At 35.3% G+C, this 25,057-nt stretch overlaps 1 protein-coding gene and 1 pseudogene across 1 annotated transcript in view; both read right to left on the bottom strand.

Annotated features, from left to right (window-relative positions):
* Positions 1-25,057, bottom strand: part of ABCB5 (ATP binding cassette subfamily B member 5) — a 99,295-nt gene that overhangs the window by 55,419 nt on the left and 18,819 nt on the right. Inside the window, exons 11-14 of the mRNA XM_054691917.1 lie at positions 24,178-24,303; positions 22,448-22,651; positions 10,361-10,531; positions 2,394-2,555 (exon numbers count right to left, since the gene is read on the bottom strand). Of these exons, the coding sequence (XP_054547892.1) occupies positions 2,394-2,555; positions 10,361-10,531; positions 22,448-22,651; positions 24,178-24,303 (663 nt within the window). The remainder of the gene's footprint in view (positions 1-2,393; positions 2,556-10,360; positions 10,532-22,447; positions 22,652-24,177; positions 24,304-25,057) is intronic.
* LOC119248263 (cytochrome b-c1 complex subunit 6, mitochondrial-like) lies at positions 14,436-14,881 on the bottom strand (annotated as a pseudogene).

The following is a 25,057-nucleotide window of genomic DNA, read 5'->3' as shown; positions in this document are numbered from 1 at the left end:
CTTTTCTGAAGTTTGATTAAACTGATGTTAAGAATACTAATCCCTGGTGGCGCAGTGGTTGAGCACTGGGCTGCGTAGCTGCCTGCAGCCTCTGCAGCACCAGTTCAATCCCTGGCCACCGGGCGAGGGTCCCACATGGCGTGCAGACCTCTCCTGCCGCACCCGCTGCTCCCCTCAGCAGTGTATTTCATCAGTCTGCCTGTTCTGCTCCCCACTCTGGCTCTGGTGAATTCTCTCACCCTCCCATGCATCTGGCGTGTTCCCCTGTTCTTGTATAAATAAATAAATAAATCTTAAAAAAAATACTAATAAAATAAAATTTATTATTTCAACAATAACTTCAAACACCTTACCTGAATAAACTTATTTCATACTTACATTAATTCATTAATAGGTTACTATTATTTTCTGCATCTTAGGGATTAGAAAATTGAGGTGCAGAGAATTTAAATAATTTGCTCAAAGTCCTAAAACTATGAGTGACAGGCTTGGAGTTTCAACTTGTGTGACTCCAATGTAACTTTAATCAGTTTGCTATAATGTGCCTCAGGATTGATTCTTTTAGTACTAGCAGTATTACTTTGTTACACTTATGATCATCATGAATTCTCATATATTGATTCATTTGGACACTGCATGTAATAGAGTCTAGAGTTTCAGAATGAGTTACTATTTGTATAGACCGCATGCATGTTATGATTACTATAAAACACCCAGAATATTACAATTGTTCCTTATTAATATTTTAAATGGTATTATTTTTTATAGTAGAATGAGTAGTATTTTAGGTAATCAGAGAATCCAGTTCTTATTTTTGTACATTTTTACTACAAACACCATTTTTTGTCTGTGTTGTAAAACATTTTAACCTAGAACTTAATAAAAGATTTTTAGTTACAATGAAAAATAAGTTATACTTCCAAAAAGATCTAGGTGTAGTAGTTTAAAAAAATCTCACAATGGGTATCCCTGGTGGAGCAGTGGTTAAAGTCTCAGTACTATCAAGTGATAACCAGCCACTGCAGCATGAGTTCCATCCCCTGCCAGGAGCTAACCCACATGGCACAGCAGACCTCTCTCTCCTCCTCTGATCCTCTCAGCAGTGTATTTCAGTAGGTCTACCTGCTTTGCCCCCACTCTGTCTCTGGTGAATCCTCGCACCCCTCCACATCTCTGGCCTATACCCCAGTTCTTGTATGCATAAATAAATAAAAATAAATCTTAAAAAAATTCTCATAATAAGGTTAGTTGGATCTAACCTACTGATCTAACAGTGATTTCCTTTTATTACTAAATTGTTCAGAATGTTAAATTTAGTAAAAATTGTGCAGATTCAACTAGCAAATTACACCTAACTTTAAGGTTTAAAGGAAAATTGGCTTAATATGAAATACAACTGGAACTGGGAAGTTTTAAAGTCAATATAGGATTACGTTTTAAACTTTTTTTTTCTCTTTACACTATCATAGCTTTACAAGGTGTACTCAGAAATACTTCATTCTACCATTGTGGAGAAAGCTAGGATTTGCAATGTGGATTTGATGAGGAGATGGAGGCTCATTACATTCTAAATTCCCGATTAGCAAAGAAATATCATTAACATATAACCAGAATGTTAGAGCTATAAAATAAAGCTGAAGTGTTGAGATTGGTTATCCGGTAAGTTCCCTTTAGAAAGAAGGTTGCCTTCTAGGGCAAGAGAACAGGCTGGACCAGAATGAAGAAGAGAGCTAGAATCTAATCCTTATCACTTACATTAATATGCTTTAATGAAAAATTTATGTTAAATCCACTAGGGTAGATCACATGGCAAGAAGAAATGTGGTCCATAAAAACCAGGAATTTGTCAATGAGCCTCTAGCATTACCATGCCTTCTCTTGCTCATACAATATATAACATTTGTATGCATAATTTTGCATTTGTCTCTGTAGCTAAGTTTTAAATCTTCATGTAGGAACTGTGTATTATATTTTTTAGTGTTCTAACCAAGAGATCACTGTATATAAAACTGGATTGTCCCACATCTGTTACATAAAGCTTTGAAGCCTCTTTGTATTGTGCCTGGCAAAATTAGGTGCTATGTACAGTTAGTTCTTTAACTCTCATCATATTATCTAGCACAATTCTGGGCATATTAAAGACAATTTATTTGCTGAGGATCTGTAAATAAAATTTGACTGCTTTGTAAGCCTAAGATTATAATTTGGTACTTATGTTTTCTAGTGTGGTATGATCTATGAAAAGTTAAAAAAAACTGCTAACACAACTTTATTATTATTATTATTTTACATTTTAAAAGGACAGGTTTATTACGCAAAGGAGAAAAAGAGAGGTATCTGCATAGTCTCAGGCAGGCAGAGCTTAACATAACTTTATGTCATATAAACATTACCTGTGACATTGCAAGTGAATAATATAGACCTTGCTTCGCCATTAAGTCAGCATGTGTTCCTTTTTCTACCACCATTCCATCTTTTATGGTCACAATCAGATCTGCACTTCGAATAGTGGAAAGTCGGTGTGCAACCACAATTGTAGTCCGACCTTTGCTTGCCTTCCAACAATAAGGACAGAAAATGAATATAAAGTTAGAAATAACAAATGCTGAATATTCAAGAAAGCTGCTTGTTATACTATTATTTTAAATATCATGTTTAAATATGAGAATATGACTGGCACCAAATTTTCTTGATTTTTTTTTAGCTTGAAATGTCATTCAACATTGCATAAATAGGGGGCCTTCCCGGTGGCGCAGCGGTTGAGCACTTGGTTGCGAAGCTGCCCCCATCCTCTGCAGCGCCAGTACGATCCCTGGCTGCTCCCCAGCCACCGAAGGAGGGTCCCACATGGCGCGCAGACCTCTCCTGCTGCCCGCTGCTCCCCTCAGCAGTGTACTTCGGTCCTTCTGCCTGCTCTGCTCCCCGCTCTGGTGAATTCTTTCACCCTCCCGTGCTTCTGACTGTACCCAGTGCTTGTATAAATAAATAAAAATAAATCTTAAAAAAAATTGCATGAATAGCTTAGCAAATTTCATAAACAGACTAAGAAAGTTTAATGATATAAGAATGCAGTCCACTATTTCAATAAAAACTCATGATGGATGTAACTTTCATTGTAGTACATGCTAATTGAGCACAAAAGGTAAGCAATCTCATACACAGTCTACTATATATATATATATATTATATATATATATATATATAAAGGAAGCTTGATTTTCAACAATTAATTTTTAAAATTTTTATTTATATATCTTTGTACATTGTTTGATTTCTCCTCTCAAGTGTAATCCCCATAAAATTCTCACCACCAAGGGGCCTCCCCGGTGGCGCAGCGGTTGAGCGCTGGGTTGCGAAGCTGCCCGCCGCCTCTGCGACGCCGGTTCGATCCCCGGCTGCTCCCCGGCCACCAGAGGAGGGTCCCACATGGCGCGCAGACCTCTCCTGCCGCCCGCTGCTCCCCTCAGCAGTGTACTTCGGTCCTTCTGCCTGCTCTGCTCCCCGCTCTGGCTCTGGTGAATTCTCTCACCCTCCCGCGCTTCTGACTATACCCAGTGCATGTATGAACAAAACAAACAAACAAACAAATAAATAAATAAACATGCCTCTATAAAAAAAAAAAAAAAAAAAAATTCTCACCACCAAGACACCCACGAACCACCACCACAGTCTCTTGTGCTTTTCCCTCCCCTGTTTTGCTCCCTCTCCCTCCCTCTCCCCTGCTGAATGTCTCTGATTTGGATTTGGAACAATTTCTTCACACTTGTGTTCTCTATGTGAGAAATAGTTGCTCTATTTGAATTGTCAAGGAAGAGGCTGGGGGTGTTCTATATACTTTTCCATCCTTCCTTCCCACCTTCTTCCATTCCTTCGATTCCTGGAAAACCCTGGTACTCCAAGAATACAGCCTGCAAATCTCTCACAACTCTTAAAATTTTCCACCTGTTTTAGCTACCAGCATTTAACTGACCATCTACCATTAGAAGGTCTTTATGGTAGTTAAGTTCTGGTGTCTTAACTCTTGATTATTCCATTGTGTATGTGATAGCCAATTGGCTTGACATTCTAGGTGAACACTGTTCCTGTTAGGTCATGGCATCTGTCTGAGAAAGCATTCTCTTTTGTAACATGGGTGACAAATAGCAAAGTATCAGGTACTCAGGAGCCATATTAAATGACTCATCGTCTCTTTAATTCTTCCTTTCAAATTGCAGGCATTATGTGAATATATATATAAGCTTAGGTTAAGACCTAAGAGGAAAACACATCAAAATCTAAACTCTTTGCTGAGATGAGGCCACAATGTATTACCCAATTAGGAATATGAAGTAGTACACAATGTTATCTTTTTCTAGCCTGAAATCTCTTCATTCCCACTTCTAAATAACTTACCAAACAAGTTGTTAAAAGGTGATAATAAAACTGATGGTCATTTAATTGATATCTTTTTTCTTCACTGAACTTTATTAATAAGCTATTATTTGTGGAGAAATTTACAACAAAAAGTAAATGATGAAGGAAATGGTGGGCAAGAAAAGGTAATACTGCAATCGTTAGCTTACTTTCATAATATCTTACATAGTCCAGAACTCTAGCTACAAATAACACATCAGAGATGCCTTTTTTAGTAGCAATTAGGAAGTCAATTTTTTTAAAACCTGCTTATCCCTTTCCCTGTTAATCTCAGTCTTCCCAGTGTTTATTAATGTCCACTGGTTTTCATAAGTATTTTACTTTATCAAATGGTCTGCTATGTAAATGTGTAGTGTTTGTTTTTATCATTCTGATTTGCCTTTTCACATATAATTCTCTAAAACTCCCTCTATTTTGTTGAAAGTGGCTGCATTTTATCTTTCCTTATGGCAAGATTATATTCCATACAATTTATATACCAGATTTTGTGATCCAATTCTTTATCAGTAGGCACCAGTTACATTCACAACAATGATGTGGTAGGGTTCCTCTTTCTCTGCATCATCTCCAGTACTTGTTAAATTTATTTTTTAATATGTGCCATTCTCACAGGCATCAGAGTCTCTCACTGGGCTTTTTACCTGCATCTCTTATTGGAAGACATGGTGAGCACTTTTTTTTTCATGTCTGATCTTGTCTTCTGGACATCCTCTTTGGTGAACTATCTGTTTATATTTGCTACATATTTATTAGACTGTTTTGTCTTTTTATTGTTGATATGTGATTTAATATATCTTAGATATTAACCCCCTATCAGTTATACATTATTATTCATTCAATAGGATGTCTTTTTAATCTCATATTTTCTTACACTGCGAATAGCTTGAGATAATTCTACTTAATTTTTATTTTTATTTCACTTGGTACATCAGTTCATTTTCCAAATACATCTTTATTCTTGATGTCTTGGAACATATCATTAATGTTTTTTCTATATATTTTATTCCTGCAGGTCTTATATCTAAATATTTAATCCATTGGGAGTTTATTTTTGTGTGTAAAGTTAAAGAGTGATTCAACTTCATTCTGTTATGTATGGCTTTCTAATTTTCCCAGCAATGTTTCTTAAAGGCACTGTCCTTTCCCCATTTTATGATCATGGATGATTTCTTATAGATTAGGTATTGATATGTATATGAATTTATCTCTGGAATTTTAATTTTCTTCCATTGATCAATGTATCTGTGCTCTTTATAGTAAAGAGCAATATCTTCAAAACCAGCCTGTTTTAAACACAGAATTGCCATATGATCCAGCAATTACACTTCTTAGTATATACCAAAAAATTGAAAGCAAGGACTCAAGTAGATAGCTGTACATCAGAGTTCACAGCAGCTACTGGTGCTCTTTATAGTAAAGTTTGAAGTCAGGTAACATGATACCTCCATTTTTTCCTTTTTCTCAGGATTGCTTTGCAATTTGAGGCCTTTTATGGTTCCATATAACCTGACATATTTTTCTGTTCAATTACTTGGAAAAATACTGCTAGCATTTTGATAGGATTGTGTTAAATGTATACATTGCTTTATGCATGATAGTCATTTTGGTTATGCTAATTTTTTCCATCCCTGAGCATGGGATAAACTTCTATCTTCTATGTCACTCTTTCACCATTTTGCTGGACTCCAGGAAAAGCCTGACTTCACATAGGCATTTTCCCTATTTGTGGGAGAGGACAAAGCTTAGGAATAATTTAAATTTACAGATACCATTGAGGTACTTACCCATATAATGGAAGATATTATAATATACTTTTAATATTTTTTACTATATTTTAAAGGGCTGAAATGTCATGTTAAGTAAAAATTATAATTCATCTATGAAAGAAAAACCCACTGATTGTATTACAATAGACTCAAAATAAACACAATAAGGGGACAAAAGGATGTCTATTATAAGACTACCATGGGATATGGTGTGAGTTTTTTTCCAAAGTAGCAATGTGGTTTGTATAGAGGTGTTTTATTTTTAATTCTAGTAAAATATGTATAACATGAAATTTACCACTTTAGCCATTTTAGAAGGGTGGGGTTCTCCTGGACCCAAGAGGCCATTTCCTCTGTGTATGTTCTTTTTTACTGAGGCTTGTATTGCTATCATTTTTCTGTATATGGTAAAATTTTAACCACTTTTAAGTGTACAATTCAGTGGCATTAACTACTATGCAGTTCCAAGTTTTTCTTCATCCCATACAGAAACTCTGTTCCTTTTAAAGCATAACGCCCTATCTACCTTTTCTCAGAATCTTGTAGCCTGTATTACACCTTCTGTTTATGAATTTGACTATTTTAGCTATTACATATAAATGTTTGGACATTTTTCATTTTTTTTAAGTTTGCTTAGCGTAATGTCTTCTAGGGTAACGTATGTTATAGCATGTATCAGAATTACCTTTATTTTTTAAAGACTGAGTACATGTATATATCATATTTTGCTTATTCATTCATCAAATGTTCACCTTTTGACTATTGTGAATGATGCTGCTGTGAACACTGATGCACAGCTATCTACTTGAGTCCTTGCTTTTAATTTTTTTGGTATATACTAAGAAGTGTAATTGCTGGATCATATGGCAATTCTGTGTTTAAAAGAGGCTGGTTTTGAAGATATTAGATTAGATTTAGCTTCAGTCCCTAGTAGATATATTCTTTTTAAAAAAAGATGTATTTATTTATGCATGCAAGTACTGGGGTACAGGCCACGGGTGTAAGGGGGTGAGAGGATTCACCAGAGACACAGTGGGGAACAGAATAGGCAGATTAAAATACACTGTTGAGGGGAGCAGCAGGCAAGTCAGAAGAGGTCTTGAGGCGACACAGCACAGTGGTTATGTGAATGGGGTAGAGGGCCAACTGTATGGATCCAAGTTCTGACTTCATTATTACTAGCAGTTATTCAATATCCTCATGACTCAGTGTGCACATATGTAAATGTGAGATGTAGAATAAGCAGGAGAATAAATATTTTTTTCTCACTGAGTTTTTGTAAGGATCAGCTACTATCATCCATTTGTTCCTTTATTACACCTAAATAACTTATAAATGGTTACAAATATGAGTCTGATTAAGTGGGTTAATAAAATGTTCCATGATGCTTTTGGAATAAAGTGGTCTGTGTGTCACCTTTATTTAGTCTTCTGGCTTAATTCCAGTCAAGGAAATCCCCTTGCAGAAATCCCCTTTTCGTACCACACAATTATTGTGTTGTTACAAATGGTTAAGAAAGAGAAAGAAAAAAACATAACAAATCCCTAATTCCATAAATAAATAAAGGTTGTGTTATTTAACTAACAATCACAGAAAAATATGTATGTGCATGTGTGTGTTTGTGTACTAATTAACCTAAATTCAACTTTAGATAACTGCTTCTTGGGGTTTTATTAAAATAGTCCATAACTTAATGTACTAACAAATTTTCTTGTTGTTCAGTTCTCCAAGTAGTATAATTTTAAGGGGCCTGGGAGGAAGACTAACAGTGCATCATAGAGAGAGAGAACAGTGATGATAAAGAAAAATTCATGAGGGCTTCAATAAAGCAGTACTGTTTCTTCAAAGAATAAAACTGTGATGGAAACCCTTCCCTCATAATTAGTAAAGGGCCCTTTTAAAGATTCTCCATTGATGTGGTGTAGCTGAACTTCACTTAATAATAATTATTCCTTAGATTTGCATACTACTTTTAACATTTCAAAGAACTTTCATAGACTTTATCATAGAATCAGTGTGGGTTTCTTTCAGCTTCCCCAGGGGCTTGCAGGTGTTCACTGCCATGCCTCCTTGTAGCGGGACAGCTTGGAAACATGCTGCAGTGACATGCCAGGTCCAAGCTAGAGTGGAAGTCCATAGCTTATGGCATAAACCTTTATCCACTCACCCTAGATCCTCCTCTTAAACAAGATTAGTGAAGCACAACTTGTTTGTAGCAAGCCTAGATTAAGAAATCCAGAAAACAGTACTTCAGACTTTGGAAAAATTCTGTATCATACTTATCCAAAATCCATTTAACAAATCTTTATTGGCTGTTTAAGGGTTAGGTATCATTGTAAAGCTGGGGATGCTGAAGTTTACCAATCAAAGACTTTGTCATCAGAGAGCTGACATTCCAGGGAGGTAAGAGATAAAAACACAATCAACAAATATATATGTATTATGTTAGCTGATGAAAAATGCTATGACTGGATGTTCAAAGAAAGTTCCGTGTGGGTGGGGAATCGTGTGATAGGTTCCAGAAGGAGCTTGGCACTCCTTAGAACTCTTTAGATTACTGAAAGTAACCTAGTAATTTAGATTACTGAAAGATTGAGCTAGGGACTCATTGGAGGATTTGAAGCAGAAGCATGACATGATCAAATTTATTTTTAATGGCAATACCTGGTTGCTGTGTTGAGCCCTGATTGGAAATGGCATGGATTGAAGAAGGAATCAATTGCAATAATACAAGTAAGAACAAGAATGATAGTTCCTTCATGCTCCTTTTTACTGAAAACCTACCCGACATCCCAGGAAAATACTGATTGGATATTTTATTACTATAGATTAGTTTTACTATTCTAGAATTTCATTTAAAAGGAAGACAATGGGGCAATGGAGAGGAGGTAATGGGAAGAATATGTGAGGGTAGGCTGTGGAGGGGAGTGCATGTAGCTTTCACCCAAGAGGAGGAATACATTTTATTGCACCTTCTTTGATTGATTAGTGAATGGGTGTCACTTTTAGATAAAATCTGGTGACTGTTACAGATCAGGTTGTATTAGGCATCAGGGTCTGGGAGTTCTTAGCATAAATAAGACCTGCTCTATTCCTTCCCCTCTTTAGGTAGGGACCTCTCTAAAAGCTTGATTCCACAACTACAGTATGTAGTAGATGTAGAGGAATCTCATGGTGATAGAGTTTTCATTACTATTTCTGTATTTTAATTCTCCTCTTCACCATGAGTCATTTTCTGATAAACTGCAGTTTATATAAATAATCAAGCTTATTGTTCTATTTGTCACCCCATTTACCACTTATACTCATCCCAGAAAAGACCAGCAGACCTTACTTAAAGCAGTTTCATACCTATATATCCCTACAGTGTTGATTTTATCTTCTCGCCTCTTTAAAAACTGAAAAAAAATTTAAAAACAATCCTTAATTCCCCTACAATTCTGCCGCATAACTACTATTATTTTCATGCATTGTTCCTTCTTTTATATCCACATGTACACATGCCTGTTTTGTATAAATTGGAACAGTAATTTAAAAATGGTCTGCATTCATCTTTCTTCATTTATGATACAGATTCCATTTTCACCAGTAATGGAAAACTTTTTACTAGTTATTATGTTGCCAATTAACAGTTTATTTTAAAAGCCTGAGCTAAGTTTGGTTGCAGCATCTTATAGTAAACAGGAGGTCAGGGCAATATTTGCGGGTTCAGGGCAGTTGGAGGAGGAAGGTTCAAAGTCAGGGCAAACCACACGAATGCTTCTCTACTTGAGATGGAATGAAGTTAAAATGACCACTCTCTGGCTGCCCTACAAGGAAAAGTGGTCAGGGAAGAGAATCCCACAGGTGTGCCTGGAAGAGGCAATTGGTGGATATGGTTATAGTCACGATGGAGATTTTGGGAGAGTGGGAAGTAAAGACATAGTGGAATGAGAGCATATATACCATGGCTGCTTGGACATCAGCTTCATATATATTTTTAACACCAAGTATAGGATCTCTTCTCTTCCAAATTATTTCCTATAAATACTAAACAAATGTTTAAAAGGGTGAACACCCTCCATCCATATCTTGAGGATTCCAAACTTAATAAATGATTTTCTATAGAGCCATATTTTCTTGTATTTTAAAATAATGCTAAACCAGGAATACTGAAGTAAGAAATACAACCGTTCACTTACCTTCTCCAATGCTGCTTGAACAAGCGATTCACTTTCTGTATCCAGGGCAGATGTAGCCTCATCTAAGAGCAGAATCTTGGGGTTTCGAACTAAAGCTCGAGCAATTGCGATTCTTTGTTTCTGTCCTCCACTCATTTGAGCTCCTTTTTCCCCTACCAAGGTATTAAATTTCTAATGATAAATAGGAAAGAGCACAGAGACAGAAAAGAGCATGATCAAATGATTGGAACAAAAAATAATTACAGTTGTGGTTTGATATCAGCGTACTCACTACTTCAGTCTGGCTGATTTTGACCTTTGATTTGTTCTTCATATAACCAAACAATTGTATATAAAAAAGAATCTCGTGAAGAAAGGACTAACCAAAGAAAATTTAGTTAGGCCTAAAAGAAACTAGGAAATATGATAACTGAGAGTTTATAGAAAAATTAATGATAATTTGAAGCAATTTTGGAAGTTTTTAAGACAATCTTAGGATATACTGGTATCTTTAAAAGAACCATGCTAACACAAATACATAACTATAATTTGAAATGTTTATTAGCAATTTAATATATTTTCCACAATTACCTTATTGCATATTCTGAAAAATAGGATGTAAAAATTACTGCAAGACTTTTCAATCTTGGGAGACTTTTAGGTCTTCTTTCACTTTTTCTGGCTATATGCATCTTTAACAAATTAGATACTATAGATATTTGCTCTAGAATTTCATATGATGAAACTTTTTAAAAAAGGCTATTTTTTAGAGCAGTTTTAGGTTCAAAGAAAAATTAAGAGAAAAAGAGAAAGTTCCCACATACCCCTTCTCCCTCACATGCATAGTTATCATTATCAACATCCCCTGCCAGAGTGGCACCTTTGTTATAACTGATGAACCTGACAGATCATAATCACCCTTAAGTCCATAGTTTACATTAGGATTCATTGATATCAATGATATACACATCATTATACATTTGTCCATAGCCATAAAATGCCCAACCCTGAGAGGGAATCTTAATGTAAACTATGGATTTAAGGGTGATTATGATCTGTCAGTCTAGGTTCATCAGTTATAACAAAGGTGCCACTCTGGCAGGGGATGTTGATAATGATAACTATGCATCTGAGGGAGGAGGGGTATCTGGAAACTTTCTCTTTTTCTCGTAATTTTGCTTTGAACTTAAAACTGCTCTTATTACATCATTATACTATCATACAGAGCATTTTTCTTGCAATAAACATCCTCTGTGCTCTATCTATTAATCTTTACACTAGTCTTTTTAATTATCTCCATAGCATAATCTTCTCTACAATCTCAGGAATTAGAATGCGAATTCCAATTCTCAGTTGTAATCCTAAAGTATGAACCTTTTCAGACTGTCTTGTTTTCACTTAGTAATATGCATTTAAAGTTCCTCCATGTCGGACCAGTGGAACTGAATAGAAATAAACCCACAGATCTATGGTCAACTAATCTTTGACAAAGGAGCAAAGAATATGCACTGGAGCAAAGAAAGTTTGTTCAATAAATGGTGCTGGGAAAACTGGGTCGCTACATGCAAAAGAATGAAGCTTGACTACTACCTCACACCATGCACAAAAACCAACTCAAAATGGATTAAAGAACTAGACATAAGACCTGAAACCATAAAATATATAGAAGGAAATATAGGCGAAACACTACATGACATGCACCTCAAAGACATCTTTACAGATGCATCACCCAAAGCAGTGATAGTGAAGGCAAAGATAAACAGCTGGGACTACATCAAATTAAAGAGCTTCTGTTCAGCGAGAGACAATAACCAAAACAAAGAGAAACCCCACCAACTGGGAGAACATTTTTGTACCCAACACTAATGATGAAGGACTGACCACAAAAATCTACAAAGAGCAGATAAGATTCAACAAAAACAAAGAAAATAATCCAGTCAAAAAATGGGCAGAAGAGCTAAAAAGAAACTTCTCTGAAGAGGAAATGCAAATGGCCACCAGGCATATGAAAAAATGTTCAACATCCCTTATAATCAGGGAAATGCAAATCAAAACTACAATAAGATACCATCTCACACCAGTGAGAATGGCACATATTAAAAAAACTAGCAACAACAAATGTTGGTGAGGGTGTGGAGAGAAAGGAACTCTCCTGCACTGTTGGTGGGAGTGCAAACTGGTCCAACCACTATGGAGAGCTGTGTGGAGATTCCTCAACCTACTAAAGATAGAGCTTCCATATGATCCAGCAATTCCACTTCTAGGTACTTACCCAAAGGACACAGAAACATTAATTCAAAAGGGTACCTGCACTATGGGGGGTGGGGGGGCAGGGAAAGGAGGGATTGGGGTCAAAATAAGGGGGTTGCAATTGTATGGGGAATATAAAAATAAAATTTAAAAAACAAAACAAAACAAAGCAAAAACAAAAGGGTACCTGCACCCCTATGTTTATAGCAGCACAATTTACAATAGCTAAGCTTTGGAGACAACCCAAATGCCCAAAAATAGATGACTGGATCAAGAAGATGTGGTACATATACACAATGGAATATTACTCAGCATTCAAAAAAGATAAACACATGCAATTTGCAGCAACATGATGGAGCTGGAAGGGATCATGCTCAGCAAAATAAGCCAGAAAGAAAAAGAAAAATACCAGATGATCTTACTCATAACAGGAATCTAGAAAACCTAAATAAGAGACCAGGAAAAAGAATAACTATAAGAAAGAAAAAAATCAAAATCAACGAACAACTACGAACCAGAGACACACTTTGGGGGTGGGACGGAAAGGAGGGTTTGGGATCAAAATCAGGGGGTTGCAATTGTATGGGGAATATAAAAATTAAAAAAAAAAAGTTCCTCCATGTCTTTTTTCATGGCTGAACAGCACAGTTCTTTTTTAGTGTTGGATAATATTCCATTGCTTCATTTCACAAATAACACAATTCATTTATCCATTCACCTAATAAAGGATATTTGGGTTTCTTCCAACCCTTGGCAATTATGAATAAAGCTGCTTTATTCGTGTGTTTTGGATTTTGTGTTGACATAAGTTTTTAGCTGCTGTGGACACAGTTAAAGGATCTTATGGTTAAGAATGTGTAGTTTTACAAGAAATTATCAAACTGTCTTCCAAAATGGCTGTACCATTTTACATTCTCACCAGCAATGAATGAGAACTCTTGTTGCTCTACAGTCTCATCAGTATTTTTTATTGTCATTATTCTGGGGTTTGGTCATTCCAATAGGAGTGCAGTGGTATGTTGTTGTTATTTTAATATACATTTTTCTGATAAACATATGATAAGTATTATCTTTTAATTTGCTTATTTGCCATCCAAATATCTTCTTTAGTAAGATGTCTGTTAAGGTTTTTGGCCCGTTTCTTAATAGGACTGTTTTCTTATTTTTTCAAGAGTTCTCTATACATTTTTGGATTCTAGTCCTTTATGTGTCTTTGTCTTTTCATTCTTTTCACATTGTCTTCCACAGAGCTGTTTTTAATTTGATGAAGTATAACTTATTAATTACTTCTTGCATGGTATGTTCTTTGGTGCAGTATCTAAAAAACCATTGTGGGCCTCCCCGGTGGCGCAGCGGTTGAGCGCTGGGTTGCGAAGCTGCCCGCGGCCTCTGCGGCACCAGTTCGATCCCCGGCTGCTCCCCGGCCACCGGAGGAGGGTCCCACATGGCGCGCAGACCTCTCCTGCCGCCCGCTGCTCCCCTCAGCAGTGTACTTCGTCATTCTGCCTGCTCTGCTCCCCGCTCTGGCTCTGGTGAATTCTCTCACCCTCCCGTGCTTCTGACTGTACCCAGTGCATGTATAAAGAAAACAAGCAAACAAACAAACAAATAAATAAATAAAACATGCCTCTATTTAAAAAAAAAAAAAAAGTATATTAAAAAACCATTGCCATATCCAATATCATCTAAACTTCCTCCTAAATTATCTCCTAGAAGTTTCATAATTTTGTATTTCATATTTAGGCCTATGACCCATTTTATAGTTTTGTGGGGTTTTTTGCAGATAATAGGACTTTATTAAGATGAAATACTGTTAATTACACAGACTACTGTGTAAATTCAAATCCACAAGTTTCACATGAACTTACACAAATAAGAACTAAATGGCATGTTCAAAATCATAAGGAATTATCCTGATACCCCGGTGACGAAAGCTGGGGCGAATGAGGCTGCACATTTACTTCAAGCTGTTAAAGAGTTTGTGGGCCACGCAGTGGTCCCTTGCATGCACGAAGTCAAAGAGCTCCTCAGTGCAATCCTCCTTTGTCTGTGATCGGGAGGATACATGCTCATCACAGAGCTCTAGTCGTTCCCGAGCCTTTACACATTTCTCCAGCTGCTCTCAATGTTCTCTCATTGTTGTCAGGGGATCCACTAATTCCTCCTCCTCGGCTTCCTCCTCCTTGGGATCTCCAGACCCGGCTAGCATCTTTCGCTCGTCCTCCAGCCCCATGTCCGGCTACGTTTCTGAATTCAAGCCGAGCAGCAACAGCGATACCTACCCCGCTTCAGGACCAAAAAGCCCATTTTATAGTTTTTGAGAAGGGTGTAAGGTCTATGTAAAAAAAAAAAAATTTTTTTTGCGTGTATATGTCCACTTGTTTCAGAACCATTAATTGAAAAGACAGTTGTTGTTCTCATGTAATGTCTTTGTGCCTTTGTTAAGTATCTGTTGGTTATATTTACATGGATCTAGTTCTGGACAGTCTATGAGTCATTAGGTGATATTGTTGTTGTGTGAATGTTGTAAGAGTGTAATTACACAAACTTACATGGTATAGCTATATACCGATCTAGTACAGTCCATTGGGACCACTGTCTCTGTGATCCATCGTTGACTGAAATGTCATCAAATGGTGCCTGACTGTATCACACTGTTTTGATTACTACAGCTTTATAATAAGTCTCTAAGTCAGATAGTGTAGTCCTTTAACTTTATTCTCCTTGATATTATGTTGGCTTGTCTGGGTCTTTTGTCTTTCTATATAAACTTTGGAATCAGTTTGTTAATTTCCACAAAATAACTTGCTGAGATTTTGACAAGAATTTCATTGAATCTATAGCTGGGAATGACTGATACTTAGGCAATGTTGATTGTTCCTATCTGTAAAGATGGAATATTCCTTCATTAATTTAGTTCTTTGATTTTGTTCATTAGAGTTTTATAGTTTTCCTCATATATATCTTGTACATATTTTGTTAGACTTACACCTAAGTATTTCCTTTTGGAGGACGTGGTATTGTGCTTTGAATGTCAAGCTACATTCCAGATTTAGCAAAACCAAGTGAAAACATAAAAACCATTGGAGCTCAGTTAAATTTGAATTTCAATAAACATAGGTGTACAGGTGTTCTTTTGAATCAATGTTTTTGTGTCCTTTGGGTAGATCCCTAGTAGGGGAATTACCGGTTCTTATGGTAGTTCCATTTTCAGTAGACTGAGGATCCTCCAGACAGCTTTCTATAGTGGTTGGAACAGTTTGCACTCCCACCAGCAATATAGGAGAGTTCCTTTTTCACCACATCTTCGCCAACATTTGTTGTTGCTTGTTTTTTTGATATGTGCCATTCTTCCTGGTGTAAGGTGGTATCTCAGTGTGGTTTTGATTTGCATTTCCCTGATTATAAGGGATGTTGAACATTTTTTCATATGCCTGTTGGCCATTTGCATTTCCTCTTTGGAGAAATGTCATTTAAGTTCTTCTGCCCATTTCTTGATTGGACTGTTTATTTTATTTTTGTTGAGCCATGTGAGTTCTTTGTAAATCTTTGTGATCAGTCCCTTATCAGTTGAATGGCGTGCAAAGATTTTTCCCCAATCAATGGCATGTCTCTCTGTTTTGGTTAATGTCTCTTTTGCTGTGCAGAAGCTTTTCAGTTTGATATAATCCAAGGTGTTTATCTTTGCCTTCACTATCACTGCTTTGGTTGATGAGTCTTTAAAGATGTTTCTGAGATGTATGTCTTGTAGTGTTTTACCTATATTTTCTTCTATATATTTTATGGTTTCAGGTCTTATGTCCAGTCCTTTTATCCATTTTGAGTTGATTTTTGTGCACAGTGATAGGTAGTGGTCTAGTTTCATTTTTTTGCATGTGGAGGTCCAGTTTTCCCAGCACCATTTATTGAACAAACTGTCCGTGTTCCATTGCATATTCTTTGCTCCTTTGTCAAAAATTAGTTGTTCATATAAGTGTGGCTTTATTTCTGGGTTTTCTATTTGGTTCCATTGGTCTGTGTGTCTGTTTTTGTTCCAATACCTAACTGTTTTCATTTTTATGGCTTTGTAGTATAGCTGGAAGTTTGGAAGTGTGATACCTCCTTTGTCCTTTTTTTCATCAGTAAGGCTTTGGCTATTCATGGTTTTTCATGGCTCTATATGAATTTCATCAGTATTTGTTCTATTTCTTTGAAGAATGTCATTGAGATGTTTATTGCAGCACTATTTACAATAGGCAAAACCTGGAAACAACCTAAATGCCCAAAATAGATGACTGGATCAAGAAGATGTGGTATATATACACAATGGAATATTATTCAGCAATCAAAAAGGATAAACTCATTACATTTGCAGCAACGTGGATGGTGCTAGAAGGAATTATGCTCAGTGAAATTAGCCAGAAGGAAAAAAAAATATTGGATGGTTTCACTTGTAACAGGAATATAGGGGAAGCAAATAAGACATCGGTGTAAAAAAAAAGTAACAGTACAAAACACAACAAAACAAAAACAGACAATTATAAATGAGAGATATACTGCAGGGGAGGAGGAGGGCGAGGAATCAGAGGAAGGGAGGGAGGAGCACAGAGGACTGTGGTGATGGTGCATGGGTGCCTTGGGGAAGGAAATTCTATGGGGACTCAATCTGAGGGGGTGGGGGGAAGCAAGTGTTGTTTAAAAATAAAAAAAAATAATTAAATTAAAAAAATTGAATTTCAAATAGGGAATACTCTTTATATAATCATGTTTTATATAATATTGGGGAATAGACTTTCATTAAAACATTACTCATTATATATTTGAAATAAAAATTTATTTAAAAATTTTGTATTTGATCTGGCAACCTATATCAATATGAACTTGCTTATCCATTCAACTGCTGGTATCTAGGATAAAATGCTATCATAAATGCATGTTTAACAGTATAATAAACTGGTAAATTGCTTTCTAAACTGATTGTACCAATTTCACTTTATTTGTAATGAACTAGAGATACGGTTGCTTTACATCTTCGCCTAAAGTTACTGTTAGTCTATTTAATTTTGGCAACTCTAATGAATTGGTACTGCATTGTGGTTTTTAACTTTGGGTTTCCCTGGTGATTAATAATGTCGATTATTTTCCATATGTATATTGTTTATTTGATTCTTTCTGATGAAATACTGTTCGTGTTTTTGTCCACTTCTCAGTTTATTTTTTTGTTTTATTATTCTATTGCTGGTATCGATCCACATCCCTCATTATATCTGTGTATGTATTTTCTTTCACCCTGTGTCTTGCCATCTTATGTTCTATATGGTTTACTTTAGAGAGAAGGTTTTAATTATGATAAAGTCCAGTTTATCATCTTTTAAAATACTAGATTTTTTTCTATCTAAGAAATTTTTCTTATCTCAATGTCACGAATATTTTCTTCTAAGGTTTTATTTGTGAAGTTTAAATTCTTACATTTGGTCTGCAGTCCATGGAAAATTGGTATTTATGTACGGTGTGATGGGCCAGATTTCACCTTTTTTCTATTCAAATGGGTATCTAATTGCTCCAGCATTATTTGTTGGAAAGAATTTCCTTTGCCCCACTGAATTACACTGACATTGTCAAAAATCAATTCACTAGATATATGTGGGTTTATTTCTGCATGTATTCTCTATTTTGCTCACTGATCTTGATTAAGCCTTTCATTATACTATTACTATTTTCTTAAATGCTGCCTTAAAATTAGATAGCAAAGGTCTTCCAGTTTTGTTATTTTTTTCCTCAGAATTGTTTTGGTTATTCTTGGTCTTTTAACTTTCCAAATAAATTTTGGAATTAGCATGTCGATTTACACACACACACACACACACACACTTAAGGTATTGTTTACTAGAGTTTGGTTAACCCACAAAAGATTGTTAGCATCAAATTTATTTATCAATTTGAGAAGAATGTATGTCTTCATGAATATTGACTCTAAATCAATACATAAGGTACATTCTATTAAGAGCTTTAATTTTTCTCAATGATATTTTATATATTTCACATAGAAGACTTACACTTCTTATATAACTTTATTATTAAATGTTTTTGGTTTTTTCTTGATGCTTTTTTTGTCTTTGAATTTTTATTTCATCCATAAGTAGTAGTATTATTTTGAGACCCAGTTGATAGTTTCAACGTTAGAGATCTTAGTGTTATTTCTATTTGAGTGAGTTTTGGTAATTTGTATCTTTCAAAGCACTGACTTTTATTTAAGCTGTCAAATCTATAGGTATAGCATTGTTCATAGCATTCCAATATAAACCTTTTAATGTCTTTGGGATAGTTATGTAGCTTTTATTCCTCATATTTGTAAAATCTCTCTCTCTCTCTCTCTCTCTCTCTCTCCCACCCCCCTTGTTAGCCTTTGCTAGTGTTCACTGATTTTATTTATCTTTTCAAATAATTAGCTTTTGGCGTCAGTGCTTGTGTCTAATGGTTTTCAGTTTTCAATTTCACCTCTTAATTTTTATTATTTCCTTCCTTCTGCTTGCCTTGTGTTTGATCTGTTCTTCTTACTCTGCTTTGGCTTCTCAAGATGTAAACATATTTTATAGATTTTACGTCTTTTTTTCTTTTCTAAAGTAAGCATTTGATGTTAAAAGTTTCTCTTACAGCAGTGCTTAAAGTATTCTACGAATAGTGACACATTGCATTGCATGTATTTTATTTTTTCAAAATAGTTTTATTTTTCCTTCAGGATTCTTCTTAGAGTCATAAATTATTTAGAAGTATCTTATGTAATTTTCAAATATTTGTGAATTTTCCAGATATATTTGTTATTGATTTCCATAGTTTATTATGGTCTAAGAATATATTTTATATGTTTTTTATTTGTTGAAATTGCAGTTGTTTTAAATGAAGTAGAATATTGCTTATCTCAGTGATCACTCCAGGAGAAGTATTTGGCTATTATTGGGTGCAGTGTTCTACAAATGTCATTTAGATGAACTGGTTGACAGTATTGTTCAGGTCACCTATCAATACATACTTGCTGAGTTTTTGTTTACTTGATATATAAAGTACTGAAGCCTTTGACTAGCATAGTAGATTTGTCTGTTTCTCCTTTTAATATATTAGATTTTTGCCTCATGCATTTTGAAGCTTTTAAGTTTCATATATATTTTAAGTACATATATATATGTAAAACATACATAGTTTTAAGTACATATATATTTAGGATTGCTTTCTTGCTATGGGTCATATTATTCTGTTCCCCTGTTTTTTATTATTTTTTAAATTTTATATATTTTTTACATCATTTTTCATTTTTGCACAATTTATGCATTTTCATTTTGGTTATAGTCCCCATATAATTCCCACCCCCCCCTTGTTTTGATCCTACTCTCTCCTCCCCCTCTGTAGTGTGTCTCCAGGATAAAGACTAATTATAATAAAGTATGTCTAGTTATTGTAGAATATATCCTGCATACTATTCATGATAAGACAGAAAGAGTCTGAATTCTATTTTCTTCTTTAAAAATGCTGATTTTTATTCTAGTTGGCAATTCAAATACTGATTAATCATCTTCAACTGAGTAACCTTGGGTTTTATGCTTTGTTGCAGTGTATCTGCAGAAAGTCTGAAAACTTGGCAGGGCCCAACTCCAAATTCTGTCTCCTCTGGGGATCTTGTCTTGGCTTGATTTTAGGCTTTGATAGGGCAGGTCCAGAGTCAGCTTTACTCTGAGGCGTGGTCTTTATTCCTAAGGTGTGGCGTGTGTATGTGTGTGCATGTGCGTGTGTGTATGTGTGTGTGTTTAAGCTATACGCCTGAGGTATTAAAAAAAAAAGGATGTTAACGTGATCTCACTACTCTGTGCTTTCAAAATCTCCAATACACTGCTTCACTTTACTCTCAGCTTTTCAGTTGCTATTTCTGTTAGGCTTTGGGTGTACTCTTTCCTCAGACAAAGACTCCCCAAAAGGATGGTCTTCTACTCCCCACCTCAACTCCACAGCTCTCTCATTACTTCTTCAGTTGCTTTAGCTGTCCTGAAACCTGATCTCTGTCTTACAGCTGAATAGAACTATCTTATTTTGTCTGGATTCCACTTTAAGGACATGTGGTCAGAAACTTGTTCCCAGGTGGAATGCCGCACATTAAAACAGATCTTCATGTGTTTCCTTTCTCTCAGGACTCATGGTCTTGAACTACTACTAACTCAATGCTTGGAAACAATTGTCCTATGTCTTATATATCTTATATATTTTATCCATTTTTATATATATTTTTTTCATTTTTAAAATTTTTTTATGGAAAAAGGCTATCAAGTGTCAGTTAATCTTAGTATATTAATTTTAATATAAGTGCATCATAGAAAAACTAATGGTATTTACTTTTGAGCTTCCCCATTTTTCCACCTACCTGAGTTAACCACTTCTGAAACTTTTATTTATTATTTTTTAATTAATATTTTATTTTATAGAATTCTTACATCATTTTTCATTTTTGCACAATGTATGCATTATCATTTTGGTTATATTCCCCATACAATTGCACCCCCCCTTATTTTGACTCTAGTCCTTCCTCTCCTCTTCCCTCCCCATCCCTGTAGTGTGTCTCTGGTTTATAGCTGCTTGTTGATTTTGATTTTTACTTTGTACTATTTAGTCTTTTTCCTGGTCCCTTATTTAGGTTTTTTAAATTCCTGCTATGAGTGATGAAACTTTTATTATTACACTTAATTCTTCTTTCTCTGATTCACCATAGCTGCAGTATTAGTTTCCATCATGATAAGCTAATATAATACCTTTCATTTGTTCTTTGGATTATATCTTCAGGATTTTCTGTTAGATTTTCTGCAAGGGACATCTTTGAGCTTCGAATAAATGCAAGAAGGTATAGGGTAGGATTTAAGAGTCACCGTAAAGCTCCTTAATTCCAAATAGGAAACTAAAGATCATCTATGTTTGAAGGAAAAAAAGATATTGAGAGTGGTAAAGAAAGAAAGTGTGTGTTTTTCCAAACTATAACACAAAGAAATGATCTGAAGCTTTTAGTGAGTTTGCTGTCCTAATTATGATCCTCAGTAATGGGGATATGAGTTAATTACTATCACAACAAAAGTTTTTATAAAACATACAAAAGAAAAAACAAAATTATTATAAACCACAGTGTGTGGTCTGTAAAACAGATTCATTAAAGTGAACTTATTATCATTTTATGGGATGGTGATACTTAGTCTGTATTTTAATTTCAAATCTCTCCTTACATATTTTACCATACTCCCCAGAACCATTTCAGGTAGTAACTGATGGACAAATACTTCGAGAAATGTAAATAAGTGGTATTACAGCTATCAATTCTAAAATACCCATTAGAATCTGATCTATGTCCTCAGATCAAGAATTTTAGTCCATTATATCTCTTTCCAAGCACGATTTCAAAATTTTTTTTTTTTTTTTTACTATTACCTTCGTGTGCTTCTAAAAAAACGATCCGTTTTCCTTTTTACCGTCTCACAAAACTAAACTGACCCGTGTGTACGCTATTCCCTGTCTTAGCCACAAGATGTCCTCGCAATTCAACATTTTGCAGACATCATTTCTCAGCGTGGAGTGATGATTCTGTCTTCTACTTCTTTGTTTTATTTTAACATATCTTTCATTTTTTTTCTTTTCCATTTGTAGTGATAAGCAGTAAGAACTAAATATGATTTTAAAAAACTGACTTTTCAATGATGCATTTCCTCTTTTGCTTGTTATAACGCTCTCTCACTGATGAGACAACTAATCATATTCCTTACTCTGTAGAAACTAAATGCTTTGTTATCTTATTTTGGAATATTGCAGTGCTCAATCTCTAAGTTAAGGACATAGGTTACGTGGTGCACTTACATTTGGGAATTCCATTATAAATTCATAAGCATTTGCTTCCTTTGCAGCTCTCTCAATCTCTTCCTTGGTTACACCATCTCGTCCATATTTAATATTGTTAGTAATGGTGGTCCCAAATAAAACAGGCTCTTGGCTGACGACTCCAATATGTTCTCGATAATACTTTACATTTAAAGTTCTGATGTCTTGTCCATCTATAGTGATCTGCCAATCCAAAGGAATCAATGATGTTGTGTTTGTCTTTTGTTGTACTGGCTTTATAGTGTTTTTTACTAGTCTAAAACATGAGCTGAGAAGCAAGGTATTTCAGGAATCAAAGATTAACTATATTTTGACAAATATTTATAATATATATATTGTCCATGGACTTTTTCTGGCAAACAGGAAATACAAAGCCTAAAAAAATGGATTACAATCTTGTCAAACACCTAAATATCTTTATTCTAAGATCCATAAATTAGATATTTTAAAGTTATTTACTCTAGGAGTGACAAATATTTTCATGTAAACACGTTACAGACTTCAATTTTTTTTTTTTTTAAGATTTATTTATTTATTTATACAAGCATTGGGTACGGTCAGAAGCGCGGGAGGGTGAGAGAATTCACCAGAGCCAGAGCGGGGAACAGAGCAGACAGAGCGACGAAATACACTGCTGAGGGGAGCAGCGGGCATGGCAGGAGAGGTCTACGTGCCATGTGGGACCCTTGTTGGGGATCGAACCGGCGCTGCAGAGGCTGCGCCACCAGGGGAGGCCCCAATTTTGGTATTGTAAGACTGGTAAGATCTTAAATTTTTTTTAGGAAATAACCTTCCTTCCTTATTTCTTTTTAATACCCCATTTCCCTGAAAAAGGCAAAAGCATCTTATATTCATTTCCATAAATAATAGTAAATAAATGCTGTCTTCTCCATCGACAGACAGTATCATTACCCACCACCCAACATATGCCAATGACAGAAGCCAGGGTTTGATAATTACAACTCACAGGGTCTCCCCTTCTGACTGACTCTGGTAGTCTGTCTAGGCCTGGGCATTTTATGCAACTGCTTTATAAATGGAATGCTTATCTAATGTTATTCAATATTATCATGGACACATGGGTCTAGTATATTCCAAATGAAGAGTTAAGAAATATAATTAAGTGAAACCAGGCTCTAGGAGAGTAGATTTCCTTTTAAAAATAAAAGTGGATATTTGAATAGTAGCATTAAGAATTATGCCCCTGTAAATATCTTGATCTTATTCTCTCTGCATATACAAGGGGGAATAAGTTAAGTGAAACATTATGGATGACAGAAAGGAAGTATGTGAGCATATTTTCTACAGGTAGCATTCTTCTGGGATGTTTTGAGAAACTGAAATGTTTGATATGTTCTGGGTACTACACATGACTATGTTATTATTTTCCATAGCATTTATTTCCTTCTAACATACTATATAATTTATTTAATTTATTGATTATCTCTTCCTATTAGAATGTAAGCTTGGTAAAGGCAGAATTTCTTATGCTTTGCTCACCAATGTATCCCCAGCACCTAGGCACATAGTAGGCACTTAATAAATATTTGTTGAATAAATGAATATGCACGTAAGGAAAAAAAATATGGCTTCTCTCCTGGCTCCACTGTTAACAATAAAAAGTTGACATAACAGTAAACTCTTAGTAAAAGGTGGTATTTCCAAGACCTATTGTATGGACTGTACACGGTTTTGCTAGCTGTACTTACAAAGCCGTCATCAGGATCATACAGCCTCTGCAGAAGTTGGACTGCTGTACTCTTTCCACTGCCATTGGGGCCAACCAAGGCTACTGTTTCTCCAGATTTAATTTTGAGATTCAAACCTTTCAGAATCTATTGGAATGCACAGGGAAGAAAGTTCATAAAACTAGGGTAAGTGACAATATGATATACATATTTTCAGAAATTTATAGTTATAAGCAAATAATGAATTACTTGGTGGCATTTAAAAACAAATTTAGTTTTTGTTATGTTTGTATCATGTGCATATAAAATAATAACCTATCTCATTTTGGAAAATAATAGTAAAAGACTCATCAACTTTCTATAAAGAGGAGATGTAAATTTAGAGCACTCATAGAACATTAGTCACAGCAAACTGTTCACATTTTCAACTGAAATACTTCATATGAATTTCCTATCAAGTTAAAGTTTTATATTTTAATCTGTAACCTTGAATGAAATCTCTCCAGATATCTTTGTGAGCTATTTAAGGGAGTTTTTCTTAGAATATACTTAACTTTATTGCAAAATACACTCAGAAGTAAAATAACTGGTGAGACTCCTTAGGGACTACCATGGATGGGATTCTACCAGTAGAAATTCTCCTTCTCTAATGCTGAATATCATGGGGACATTTTAACATGTGGGGAACACTTTTATTTTTTAATTTTTTTAAAGATTTATTTATTTATGTATACAAGAGCTGGGGTACAGGCCAGTGGTGTGGGGGGTAAGAGGATTGACCAGAGATAGAGTGGGGAACAGAACAGGCAGACTGACCGAAGTACACTGCTGAGGGGAGCAGCAGGCGAGTCAGGAGAGGTCTGCTGTGCCATGTGGGTTGCTCCCTGGCTGGCCAGGGGAT

The sequence above is a fragment of the Talpa occidentalis genome, unplaced genomic scaffold (assembly GCF_014898055.3).
Source record: "Talpa occidentalis isolate TD23 unplaced genomic scaffold, MPIMG_talOcc4v2.1, whole genome shotgun sequence".
Lineage (NCBI taxonomy): Eukaryota > Metazoa > Chordata > Mammalia > Eulipotyphla > Talpidae > Talpa > Talpa occidentalis.
Note: the sequence above shows the minus strand (reverse complement) of the source record. Positions and strands in the feature narration are given on the sequence as shown.